Source organism: Pelmatolapia mariae, linkage group LG3_W, assembly GCF_036321145.2.
Source record: "Pelmatolapia mariae isolate MD_Pm_ZW linkage group LG3_W, Pm_UMD_F_2, whole genome shotgun sequence".
In the NCBI taxonomy this organism is placed as follows: Eukaryota; Metazoa; Chordata; class Actinopteri; order Cichliformes; family Cichlidae; genus Pelmatolapia; species Pelmatolapia mariae.
The window spans coordinates 34,828,308-34,842,524 of NC_086229.1; the positions used below are offsets into that span (position 1 = coordinate 34,828,308).

At 40.8% G+C, this 14,217-nt stretch overlaps 2 protein-coding genes across 2 annotated transcripts in view; one reads left to right on the forward strand and one right to left on the reverse strand.

Annotated features, from left to right (window-relative positions):
- LOC134622284 (NACHT, LRR and PYD domains-containing protein 12-like) overlaps nt 1-14,217 on the reverse strand; it is a 1,346,881-nt gene that overhangs the window by 577,184 nt on the left and 755,480 nt on the right. The gene's annotated exons all lie outside the window — the stretch shown is intronic.
- LOC134624399 (uncharacterized) overlaps nt 1-14,217 on the forward strand; it is a 342,378-nt gene that overhangs the window by 238,219 nt on the left and 89,942 nt on the right. Inside the window, exon 21 of the mRNA XM_065470000.1 lies at nt 1,486-1,659. Within this exon, the coding sequence (XP_065326072.1) occupies nt 1,486-1,659 (174 nt within the window). The remainder of the gene's footprint in view (nt 1-1,485; nt 1,660-14,217) is intronic.

Sequence of the window (14,217 nt, forward strand, 5' to 3'; positions counted from 1 at the left end):
GTCTTAGCGCTTTTGCGCCGCTGTGTGTTTTTGTGGTCTTCTTTTGGGACTCTTTCAGTGAATTTTCATCAGAGTATGGTGAAACTTGGTGTTTGGAATCGGTGATCGCTCTGGAAGCTAGCTAGCCTTTCTTTAGCCAGTTACATGAAGTCTGGAGAATTTCTGGTTTGGTTTTGTTTGTTTAGCGGACTTTTGCGCATTTACGTAACTGCTCTTTTAATCGTGGCTTGTTTTCGTTGTGTTTGGTGGTTGTAGAAATGGTTTCTATTCAATTTTAGCTGAGATTTCTTTGGATACCACACATGTCGGGACTTATATTTCTGACCATGTGTTACAACTGATTAAACGGGATCTCCTCCCTTTTGCCCCCGGTACTGGGAGCGTTGGGCTCCAGGAAATTGTATTAAAGAAATCCAGCAGGAGCAAAATCAAATGGTAAAAATTACAAAAACTAACTAAATGACTTTGATTATCTAACTAACCTACTCTGAGCTAATGCTGATTTAGTGGTGAGGAAAGGATGGAGGTAGGATGAACTCAGTCAGGCCTAAAGGCCTCTTATCCCCATAATCTGTGTAACTTTCACCCACATCACCCAGGAAATGGAGCAGAGAAGGACAATCACCAGTTTAATTGTCTGAGATTTAAACTGGTGACCCTCTAAAGAGCCTTTTATTGACTCTTTCTGTTTTCTTTACAGCTTTATTCACCATTTAAACTGTTTAATATCAGATTTAGAAATAACTTTTGGATAGTTTTTCTACATTTGCACTAAAATGTGACACAAATAATGACTTTCTGACTTTACTTTGGACTAATCTAACGACTCAGCCTGGCTATATTGGACTTGGTGTGGAAGCAGCTCCCAGTTTGAGTTCAAAAGACAGACACCCTCTCTACTTTGAAGATGAGCTTCAAACTTTCCTTTTTGATAAAGCTTATAGTTAGAGCTGGATCAGGTGACCCTGAACCATCCCTTAGATATGCCGCTATAGGCTCAGGCTGTTGGTGGACTTCCCATGATGCTCTGCTTTCTTCTCCACTCCCCTATTTTCACTCCTGATGCTTTATTATGTCACTACTGCATGTCCTTAACTTTTGTCTTCTCTCTCCTTAGTTTGTGTTTTGTTCTTGTCTCTCTGAGCTCATCTCTTCTCTTTCCCCTCACCCTGCAACCAGTCATGGTAGATGCTCCTCCTGGAGCCTGTTTTCACTGGGAGGATCTTTGTGTCAAAGGGAGTTCTTCCTTCCCACCATCACCAAGTGCTGCTCACAGTGGATTGTCTGATGGTTGGGGCTTTCTCTCTAATATTGGAGGCTGTTACCTTACACTGTTAAACAGCTTGATATGACTGTTGTTTTCTGTTGGGAATTGCCCCTTATAAATAAAGTTACATTGAATGGATGTAAATGTATAGATGCTATTGTATGTGACAAACAGAAAATGATTGTTGACAGATGGATTGTTGTTTTGTGTGTCTGCAGTCTGTCAGGCTGTCTGATCACAGAGGAAGGCTGTACTTCTCTGGCCTCAGCTCTGAGCTCCAACCCCTCCCATCTGAGAGAGCTGGACCTGAGCTACAATCATCCAGGTGCTTCAGGAATGAAGCTGCTGTCGGCTGGACTGAAGGATCCAGGCTGGAGACTGGACACTCTCAGGTATGGAGAGAATGTCTGATAGAGGAGGAAGAGCTGGAAACATTTCCTGTGTCTTTCACTCACTTCCTGTTTGTTTCCTGCAGATGAGACATGAACAATCACAAATGCAGGAATATTTTGAGGGAAAGACACACTAGTCTAGCTGGATGGTACATGGATATTTATGTAGGGGGTCTCCAAGGAGTCTGTTTGCAGGAACATTAATGATAACTGATAAGTCATGTTGAGAGTTTCATTAAAAGTAGACCTACAGTTAGGTCCATAAATATTTGGACAGAGACAACATTTTGTAACTTTAGATACACTTTATTAGGTCACAGGTGTAAGGCAAGGCAAGTTTATTTATATAGCACAATTCAACAACAAGGTGATTCAAAGTGCTTTACAGAGACATTAAAAACAAAAACAAATAAAAAGCATGATTTAAAATTGATTAAAACAAACAAACAAACAAACAAACAAACAAACAAACAAAACAGTAGATAAAATCAGTAGTTAAAAAGTAGGTTTTGAAATTTAAACTTAAGTGTGGATTTGGTGCTTTATTCAAAAGCAGCTGAGAACAGGTGATTCTTCAACCTGGATTTAAATAAACTGAGTGTTTCAGCTGATCTGAGGCTTTCTGGGAGTTTGTTCCAGATATAAGGAGCATAAAAGCTGAATGCAGCTTCTCCGTGTCTGGTTCTGACTCTGGGAACTGATAAAAAACTGGATCCAGATGACCTGACGGATCTGGAAGGTTCATACTGGGTCAGGAGGTCACTGATGTATTTTGGTCCTAAACCATTCAGAGCTTTATAGACCAGCATCAGAACTTTAAAGTCTATCCTCTGACAGACAGGCAGCCAGTGTAAAGACCTCAGAGACCACTTTTTTGGTCTTAGTGAGGACTCGAGCAGCAGAGTTCTGAATGAGCTGTAGTTGTCTGACTGATTTTTTAGGTAGACCTGTAAAGATGCTGTTACAGTAATCAAGCCTACTGAAGATGAATGCATGGAGTAGTTTTTCCAGGTCCTGTTGAGACATCAGATCTTTTATCCTTGAAATATTCTTGAGGTGATAGTAAGCTGATTTTGTTATTGTCTTAATGTGTTTTTCTAAGTTTAGGTCTGCATCCATCACTACACCCAAATTTCTCGCCTGGTTTGTGGTTTTTAGGTGTATAGCTTGAAGTTCTCTGGTGACCTGTAATCGTTTTTCTTTGGCTCCAAAGACTATTACTTCAGTTTTGTTTTTGTTTAGCTGGAGAAAATTGTGGCACAACCAGTCATTACTTAGCCTGTACAGGGCCTCGGTCTCCTGGTGACATTGTGATATATATTTGTGTGTCATCTGCGTAGCTATGATAGTTTATTTTGTTGTTCTTTATAATCTGTGCCAGTGGGAGCATGTAAATGTTGAACAGAAGGGGTCCCAAGACGGAACCTTGGGGAACTCCACATGTGATACTTGTCTGCTCAGATGTGAAGTTACTTATCGATACAAAGTATTTCCTGTTTTCTAAGTATGTTTTGAACCAGTTTAGTACAGTTCCTGAAATACCTGCCCAGTTCTCCAGTCGTTTGAGTAATATGTTGTGGTCAACTGTATCAAATGCTGCACTGTGTTAAAATCTCCCAATTCTTTTAACCTTTGGGCTGAAGGAAGGACAATACTCAGTGTATAAATGCTCAGTCAACAATTATTTATTTCCATACAATTCAACACTTATGAGCACAAGCCATCATGATGGGGAGACATGCATGAAGAGGGTCACAGCAAGTCTCAAACTGGTGGAGGGTTACTTAAGCTCTTATAGCCTCTAGTGGCCCCCACCTAGTCGTAAAAGCCTAAACATTCACATTCTTTCTCTCACACGGCGCCTAAGTTATGACCTCGGCTCCTTGTTTTTCTGTTCCCAACAAGGTGGTGGTATGGAATGTGGTCTGTCTCTTCTACTATCAGAACAACAAGGCCTTCTGCACCCAACATTCTCTTCATGATTTAGCAGTATGAAATGTCAAGAAACAGTGTTACACATTCAACAGTATCGAACAATGCAAATCAATTTAACAAATGTAATAGTTATCACCTTCTTCTAATTCAGGAGAATAATGCAGACTAAAACTGCAATCTATAATTAGGGGTATAACATAAGCATAAGATATTATAATAATCTCACAACTGAGATCCAGTAAAACTAAGACTGACATTGTTCCACTGTCTGTGTTCAGACATATGTCATTAAACACTTTGGTCAGAGCAGTCTCAGTGCTGTGGTTCTGTTTAAAACCTGACTGGAAGGCATCATAGCAGTTCTTTTTTAAGAGGTAATTGAGCTGTTGAGAAACTGCTTTTTCAATGATCTCACTTAAAAATGGGAGGTTTGAGATCGGCCTGTAGTTGTTCATTTGTGTCTTGTCAAGATTGTCCTTTTTCAGTATAGGTTTTATTACAGCAGTTTTTAGTTATTCTGGAAACACACCTGACATTAAAGAAAAGTTTACGATCTGTAACAGGTCTGACTCCAAAGTCTTTGAGACCTTTTTGAAAAAACTTGTTGGCAGGACATCTAAACAGCAAGAGGAGGAGTTCAGTTGACCTAAGATGTCCTCCAGGTCTTTGCTGTTAATAGGGTGAAACTGTTTGATGGTGTTTAAACAGTTTTTCGGTGGACATAGTACATATCCTGGATCTGCTGTTGATGTACCAATTGCTTGTCTAATCTTTTGGATTTTTTCTGTGAAGAATTTGGCAAAGTCATTGCAGGCCATGTTCGAATGAAATTCAGCTGCCACTGACACAGGAGGGTTTGTTAGCCTGTCAACTGTAGAAAATAAGACCCGAGTGTTATGACTGTTTTTAGTGATGATGTCAGAGAAGTAGGACCTCCTCGCACTCCTCAGTTGTAAATTATCATTTGAAGTTTCTCTTTATAGATGTCACAATAAACCTGGAGGTCTGTTTTTCTCCATCTGCGCTCAGCTTTCCTACACTCTCTTTTTTCATTTTTCACCAGTGTGGAGTTTCTCCATGGAGACTTCTTCCTTCCAGAGATAACCTTCACCTTAATGGGAACAATAGTGTCCTTTACATTTAACATATTAGCATTGAAGCTAGTGACGAGCTCATTGACTGAACCTCTGGACAGGTCAGGTGTTAATGGGAAGACCTGGTTAAAGATCTCACTACTGTGTTCAGTTATACACCGTTTTGTGATCACTGCTGTTGATATATTTGTGTGAGCTGAAATTTTACTTTCAAAGAAAACACAGTAATGATCAGACAGGCCCACATCAGACACAGTAACCATTGAAATGCTCAGGCCCTTGGAGATCAGTAGGTCAAGAGTGTGTCCTCTATTATGTGTGGCCTCTGTTACATGCTGAGTCAGCCCAAAGTTGCCCAGAGTGTTGCTCAGGTCTTTAGTCCCTTTGTCCTGAGGGTTGTCCACATGGATGTTAAAATCCCCAACAATAATTACACAGTCGAAATCAACACAGATCACAGACAGCAGTTCACTGAGGTCATTAAAAAAGTCTATGCAGTATTTGGGAGGCCTGTAAACATTCAGCTGTAAAGCCACATATTCAAAAGACTGAAAACTTCCAGGAGATAGCTGCTTACATTGAAATGATTCATTAAATAAGATGGCAACCCCTCCTCCTCTCCTGCTCACCCTGGCCTCACTGATAAAACTGTAGTTAGGAGGGGTCGTCTCAATGAGAACAGCTCCACTGTTACTTTGGTCCAACCAAGTTTCAGTTAAAAACATAAAATCAAGGCTGTGCTCGGTGATTAAATCATTAATTAAAAATGTTTTCCCAGCTAAAGATCTAATGTTTAATAAAGCCAACTTAAGTGTTTTAGAGGTATTATTTGCCCCCTCGTGTTTGGGAGCAGTCTGTGGCACACAAGCTATGTTTACTATATTTAAAGATCTTTTAGAGTGCAGCTCTCTGTGTTTTGACCAGGCCACATGTCTTCTTCTGTCACTTAAAAGTACAGAAATTTTAAAACCTTCTAGTAAACAGGGTCCCAGCTTCTCCTGGGAAAAGTCACCACTGCCATAATCCTCACAGCCTGGACCCTCCACACATCACACATCAGACTGCGGAGACAGAGCATGAAGGTGGTAAGGAGGAACTAAGGTGGGAGAGGCTGCGCAATGTAACTTCAATTGCTCTGTTGAGGGCGGGGCTCGATGGCGAACCTTTGGCTGCTCTGGTGGGGGGTTAATGGGGGACAAAAAGGGATTGGGCCAGGGGGTAGATCTGAGCCCAGCATTGACCCGCTCCATCATCTCCTCAGTGAATTTCAGGTGTGGGGAGGAGGGAGAAAGGGAGGGGGAGGAGGGTGATGGCCTGTCAGGGGTTTGGGGGACTGGGGAAGGTCGTGGTCCCTGGTCCTGGTCGTTGGTGTTGTTGAGAGAGTTGGAGGCGAATAGGGACCCCTCTTCTTGCCTCAGATGTCTCTCCTTTCTGAGGCTCTTCCCGGGTGGGGCCAGATGAAGCTCCTCCTCAAGGTTTCTGCTGGGCTTTGTCTGTTCTCAGAGTACTGTTTGTTCCTCTTTATGAGATAACTCCTCGTTTATCTCAGCCTTGGCACCAAGCACAGATGGATGACATATGGAATAAAACAAGTTGGAGGTGAACAGTTTCACCCCTAACTTGTTAAAATTAAATCCATTTGCTTTTAACAGATGCCTGCATTCCCAGAAAATATTAAAGTTGTTGATAAAATGCACTGAGTGGTCAGTACATGCTGATATGGGCCATTTATTCAGTGCAAACAATCTGCTGAATCTCTCGTCTCCTCCTCTGACGGGCGGTACAGGCCCACTGATGAATACAGCTGCATTCAGAGAGTTTACAGTATTTAATAATCCAGTAAAGTCCTGTTTCAGAATCTCCGACTGTTGTTTGGACACATCGTTTGACCCTGTATGCAGAACAATGTTTGTCACAGTTGGATATTCATCTGCAATTTGAAGAATTCTCTCCTTCAGGTTGTTGACCATATCCTTAGGAAAGCAGAGGACTTTAGTGTTCTTACCGCACATCCTTTGTACATCCTTTACGGCAGAGTCACCCACAATCAGAGTTTCAGGCCTAACCTGAGATAGTGGCCACTGTGTACCTAATAATGTGTCAGCAATGTGTATGTTTCCCATGCTGTATGTCCACAGTCACAGTGACAGTCAGTAACACTGACAGAAGGATGAAACAAGGCTGTGAATCATTTTAGTCTGTGTGTGAGACAAAGAGGCAGACAGGAGCAGCTAACATTTGGAAATGGAAGTGTAAATACTGGAAACTCTGATAAGCTAATGCTGCTAATGGGCTGTGTTAAAATCAATATTTCATTCTCATTTTGTGGTTTGAGAACAATAACAGAAAAATATGTACTTAAGAACACATTTATTGTCTATTCAGCTCAGAATGTGGAGTTTGTCAGAATAGATCGTGGTCAAAAAAATCCTGAGCAGAGCAAAGTAGCCTACTTAGAATTAGCCGCTCCTCACATCGTTGCATGCCCTAACCTGCGGGGTTCCACAGGGTTCAGTTTTGGGTCCATTGTTATTTTCTTTTTATATGCTTCCTTTAGCTGGCATTATTCAGTCTCTTAGTGACCTTTCTTATCATTTCTATGCCAATGACATTCAGCTGTATATGTCCTTTAAGCCTCATCAGGTGGATAGGCCAGGCTTAAACTCAAATCTCTGATTGGCTTTCTAACAATTACCTTGTTTTAAACATGAACAAGACAGAGACCATGATCATAGCTCCTCCTGATCTATATTCTAAAATCAGTCAGGTTCTTGCCCCTTTCTGTTCTTCTGCTAAGCCAAATATTCGAAATCTTGGAGTAATATTTGACTCTTCTTTGGGCCTTGACTCACACGTAAAATCTCTGTCTCGTTCCTGTTTCTTTCATTTAAGGAATATTTCTAAACTGTGACATATGGTCTCCTTAGCTGAACTGGAAAAAATTGTCCATGCATTTCTGTCATCGCGTTTAGATTATTGTAATTCCCTGTTTACCAGCTTGGAAAAATCATCTCTTTCTCGCCTCCAAGCTATACAAAACGCAGCAGCCAGACTACTAACTCGCTCTAGCAAGCGAGCTCACATCACTCCTATTTTATGTTCTTTACATTGGCTCCCAATAGATTTCACAATTCGTTTTAAAATTATTGTTTTAACATACAGAGCACTAAATGGCCAAGCCCCAGATTATTTATCCAAGCTTCTCACAAAATACACTGCTGCTCGCCGTCTCCGCTCACAGACTCAGAGTTTGTTGGTTGCTCCCAGAACACGACTGAAGACGAAAGGGGACAGAGCCTTTCAGGCTGTGGCACCAAGGCTGTGGAACAGTCTACCTCTACAACTACGTTTGGTTGGCTCTGTGGAATCCTTTAAAAAACAGTTAAAAACTTTACTGTTTAAACAAGCTTTCTGTTGACCAATGCTTTTTACATTTTTATACTTTTTTAATTTACATTTAAACTCTATATTGTGTATATTGTGCATTTTGGTATTTATCGTACTGTTTATTTTAATCTGTGTGTGCAGCGCTTTGTGACTACCTGTCTATGAAAAGCGCTTAATAAATAAACTTTACTTACTTACTTACTTACTTACCAGTGTTAGCATTATTGCATAATGCTAATTCACATCAAATTAGCATTAGCTAGTAATGGCAGCCTACTTCGCCTTAGCTGTTCACATTGTTATAAAGCAAGGAAATATGGTATTAGCATTATAAAACAAGGGAAAATGGTATTAGCATTAGCTACTCTCATGTTAAAACGTAAGGGAAAACAGTGTTAGCATTATCAGATAATGCTAATTCACCTCAAATTAGCATTAGGTAATAATGGTAATAGCCTACTTCACATATGTACCTCACATTGTTATAAAGCAAAGGAAATGATATGAGCATTATGTGCTAATGATTGTTTACCTTACATTAGACGTAGCCGCTAAAGGCGGCTTACTTAGCATTAGCTGCCCACATTATTATAAAGCAAGGGAAAACATTATAAGCATTAGCCGATAATGCTAATTCACATCAAGTTAGCATTAGCTGCGATTGCAAAAACCAAGACCTTGTTGTCATGTTGCTTCTCACTCACTCCAGAACTAGACGTAAAAACAGAGGTGAGCAAACTTTTGCGATCGCTGCAGCCAAACTCTGGAACAGTCGCCCTTCACACTAGGTCTTCACCAACACTCGACATTTTTAAAACCCGGTTGGAAACACATTTGTACTCTCTAGCTTTCAATTATGACGAGTCTTTTATAGTAATTACTGTGTATGTTTACTATTCTATCTCTAATATGTACAGTGCTTTGGCTCAACCTGTGTTGTTTGTAAATGCGCTTATAAATAAATGTAGATTTTTTTATTTTATTTTTTTATTTGAATGCCTGAAACAGTGGAGCCATGCTGTGAGCCATCCTCAGTGTGTAACAGTGTGTGTATGAGAGCCATGTAATGTCCATGTGTGCATGCTGACTGTGCTGCTCTGAACCCCCTCCTCCTTTCAGGGTGGAGCCTGCTGGAGTCCGATGGTTGAGACCAGGTCTGAGGAAGTGTAAGTGTGTTTTTAATGGGATTCATGAAAACAAAGCATCACACATTCAACCATCTTCATCATTCATTCGTGTTTCTTCTCTCCATCAGATTCCTGTCAACTCACAATCGACACAAACACAGTACACACAAACCTCCAACTGTCTGACAACAACAGGAAGGTGACACGTGTGGAGGAGGTTCAGTCATATCCTGATCATCCAGACAGATTTGATGTTTGGCCTCAGCTGCTGTGTAGAAATGGTCTGACTGGTCGCTGTTACTGGGAGGTCGAGTGGAGAGGAAACGTTTATATATCAGTGAGTTACAGAAGAATCAGAAGGAAAGGAGGCAGAGATGACTGTTGGTTTGGACACAATGATCAGTCCTGGAGTCTGTGGTGCTATAGTGATGCTCCTCAATCTGTCTGTCACAATAATAGACTAACATCCATCTCCATCTCCTCCTCCTCCTCTGTCTCTAACAGAGCAGCAGTGTATGTGGACTGTCCTGCTGGCACTCTGTCTTTCTACAGAGTCTCCTCTGACACTCTGATCCACCTCCACACCTTCAACACCACATTCACTCAAACTCTTTATCCTGGGTTTAGAGTCTGGTCTTTTGGTTCCTCAGTGTCCCTGTGCTGAGTATAAAGAGGGTCTCCTGTTAGAGAAACACTCTGACAATTGAACAGATAGTTCAGTCTGTACATGTCTGTCTCTTTCACTCACAAACACGTTTTCAGGTTCATGGATTCAATCAGTTGATGTTTGAAACTCTTCTAAAAGATTCCTTGTAAACTTCTTCCTCTTCAGTCCTTTAAAGATGGAAGCTCCCATTATTCCAGGATCCACATGTTATTTTTCTGTCTTTTTCCACTCAAAGCTTCACAGTGAATAACAGTATGTTGTGTTTCTCTGAAGCTCAGTTCACAACCAGCTCCTCTGCATTTTCAACAAGTCTGAGCTCATTAAAATTAATCCATATATTTCTCTTTCTTAATGTAAATGCTGAATATGTGGATATCCATCAGCACTCAGTGTATAAAATATTAAAGGCATTCAGCATCTCTCATTTTTGTGTCATTCTGTAACATCTGCTTTTAAAACTGATCCAATCAAGAAACATGAACTTCAATATAGATCAATACGTACAGCTCTGATGTCATCTTCTTCCTCTAACAAGATCCTCAGTCTGCTGCTATTTCTTTTGTGGAGGCTAATCCATTCTGTGTTTCCTTCAAAGCATCATTTCCTGTTCAAAGTTATGAAGACGTGTCACCACAACAAGAATTTCTCTGACTAGTGACTGAACTGTGATCCAAACTGAGCAATGCTTTAGTTTGAGAAGCATTCAGATCCACATGTGCATCATCCAGGAGCACAGCAGCAGCAGCACAGGAACCAACGCTACCTTTGAATCATAGGCATGAGAGTGTTGTTTTAGTTAGCAGCAGGTTAAAGTGACATGTCACTAACACTGTGGGCAAAGCCAGAAGGTCTGAGGCAGCGGGCAGATACTCTTTTGCAAAGCACATCACTCATTCACATCTCTGTTGCAAAGCAAAAGAGTATCTGCTCCCAAACATTTGGACATAAGAGTCCCTCAAGCTGATGTGTTCCTTCTATATAACCTTTGCAATCAAACACTGCAGCATTGATTTGATGCTGCTGATGTATGCTGCTTTGTGAGGATTTTTATTGATATCAAAATAAAGACGTATATTTAAACCCTCCAAGGTCAGGCTCCTCCAGTGAGAGACGCTGACTCCATGAGCCTGCCCGCTGCCTCAGACCTGGCGTTGCCTCATTAGCACTCCCAAACACTCAGTCACTAAATATGTCTGTGAAGGTTCTCATTCATCCAGGTCATTGTAGTCTAAGGAGCTTGGAAAGAAAAGCGTCTGGACTTCTTCTTTGACCCTTAGAACTGATGAAGCTTCTCGGATGAGAGGTGAAACGTCTTCAAGCAACTTAAAGAAGTCCAGACGCTTTTCTTTGCAAGCTCCTTAGACCACTCAGTCACTAAAGGTAATCTGGGCTGCTAGACCTCAGTTCAGTGTTTGATACTGTCAACCATAATATTCTATTAAAGCGATTAGAGCATGTTGTAGGTATTACAGCTACTGCCTTTCAGTGGTTTGTATCATGCCTGTCTAACAGACTCCAATTTGTTCAGCTAAATGGAAAGTTCTCTTCACACAATAAAGTTCATTATGTTCAGTGTTCCACAGGGTTCAGTGCTAGTACCAATTCTGTTTCAAAATCCTGCTCCTCACATACAAGGTCTTAAATAATCAGGCCCCATCTTATCTTATCACCCACTTGTTGTTCCCAGAGTATTTAAAAATAGAATGGGAGGGAGAGCCTTCAGTTTTCAGGCCCCTCTTCTGTGGAACCAGCTTCCAGTTTGGATTCAGGAGACAGACCCTATCTCTACTTTCAAGATTAGGCTTAAAACTTTCCTTTTTGCTAAAGCATATAGTTAGGGCTGGACCAGGTGACCCTGAATCCTCCCTTAGTTATTGTAACGCAAAGTTATTTAAGGGCTAGTTTTATTGCAATGGGTGAGTTTATTGACCAGGGCTCACACAATCGCTAGCCCGACCTCCCGGGGCTAGCGATTTTTCCAGTCGGGCTACCAAAATCCATCTCAGCCCTGCCTGTCGGGCTATCATAGGAATGAAAGATATGTCAATGCTTTTGCTTTCTTTCACAATTGTAGCTGAGTAATTATGTCATCGGCATCGATGAGCCACTGTCAATATGTGACACATTGAAATCGCGTTTGAATTTGCGCTTGTTTTTTGCTTTCACTTTCACTTTGCGACTGCGCGAACTGTGTGTAGAGAGCCGCAGCACTAATTTGTAAGTCACAGATTAATTGCGCACCAATTCCTCTGACATCGTCTTATCAATCGTTAGCTTACTATCAGACATGACAAGTGAAATCTCCTGTAGCAAGCTTAAACATGTGATAGAGGTTGATTGCGCAGAGAATTGCTGATCGTTATGTAAGTATGTGTGTAAGAGCAGATGGCTTTAGGCAGGTATTTTAGTTCTGCAGAGCCAAACAAGAGAGGTCAGGCTGAAGAGGCAGCCAAAGAAAAGCCTACCACAAAATGGAAAAGTTATGACAAATCAGACAATGAGGGCAAAAGAAAGCAGCTTTTTTGGTTTCATGGACAAAAGAATTTATGTGGCTGGAAGATGACGAGCTAAATAACATAATGTTCTGCCGGGTGGGTTGTGAGTTTCCCTCAATTTCTGAGTCGACAAGCGCCTTTGTTACTGGGACCAGTCATTTTAAGAAAGACCCCATCGGAATCCATGAGAAATGCAAGAAATGCATTATTGCTCAGTCTGCAGTATCTTTCCCAGAACAAACACCAATTGCAAAAAGCATACTAAAAGTAAACCAAGCATAACAAGAAGTCCTGAAAAATCTGTTTAGAATAGCTTACTATGTTGCAAAGAGTGAACTACCATTGCAAAGACTGCTAAATTTTGCCAAACTTCAAAAAGCAAATGTCCTAGATCTTGGTTCCACTTGCCTCTTACCCGTGATTTCAGTGGAAATTTCAAATTCAGGATCTGACACAGACTGATTCATGTTGTACACAGTTCTTGCAAGTTCATAGAAATTTCTGTTCAATTAGAACCAAATATTTGAGTTGATGTTTGAAATTGTTGTAATTTGTGTTTTAAATATTTTTAGATTGATGTTTTGTTTCCTTTACAATATTATACATTAAAGTATAATATTGTAAAGAAAACAAAACATCAATCAAAAAATTGTCCTCTTTTTTTTTTTTTTTTTTTTTAATTCGGGCTACTTAAATTTATTTTGGGCTACCAAAAACTGAAGAGTGCCTGCCCGAAGGGCTACCAGGGATTTTGAAATTTTGCGAGCCCTGCTGGCTTACGTGCAGAAGAAATAGTTCTTTATGGAGCCTAGATGGTGTGAATGACGAGACCAAAGACTGCAATATCTTGTACCAAAAGAAAAGTTCACTTTTAAGGTATTCCTCCTGAGGGTCCAGCTTCATACAGTGGGGAAATATGTCCGTAATCCAAAGACTGCAATGTGGGGGAAAAGAGGGGAAAACAAAGAATGCTCCTACCGGCTCACCACTTCAATATGAAGAAGATCAATTCAAAGAAAAAAAAACTGACCTGTAGGTCAGAAAAATGTTCATTAGCACATCAAGTTCAATTCAGTTTACCGGTAAACAAATACATTTTTCTGCAAGTCTATGAAACAATGCGAATCATCTTCATCAATCACAAATGTACATCAGTTAAATTATTAACCATCTTGGCTACGTAGCTTAATCTATATATTCCAGTAGCGTTCACTACAAACAAATACAAAAACAACAATAAAGAAAAACAACTGTCTAACAGACAGCATAGCCGAATTCAAGGCAACACATAACAATAATCATTCAATTGCTCTTTGTTTCAAAGTAAGCCATTAAAGTACTTAAGTAAATGAAAGTGTTCAAAAACAGCGGTTTTTGAACCGGAGTTCTGCTCGCGGTGGGAATGCCGCCGAACAAAGTCATTTTTTAATTGCGAAAATGATCGACTGGTTACTGACAACTAAAAGATTGTTATTGGTAGATGTTAAGGACCCTTACCGCTGAGGTGATACAATTTTATAGACGGATTTAGGGGAGAAAACTCTTTGTTTTCCAACGCCGTTCTACACGCAATAAGCTTACAGCCACAGCAGGAGTCGAACCCGGAAGTATCCCGCCACAGCCAGTTTTCAGAGGCTGTGGCTGTGTCCGAATTCAGGGGAAGGATGCTTAAAATGCCATATTTGGAGGCAATGACGTCACAGCGACGCAACGAGGACTGTCTGAATTCAAAGGCTGTGGCTGTGTCCGAATTCAGAGGAAGGATGCTTCAATGCCATATTTGGAAGCAATGACGTCACGGCGACGCAACGAAGGGTGTCCGAATTCAAAGAGCACTCAAAATGTGGCGACAA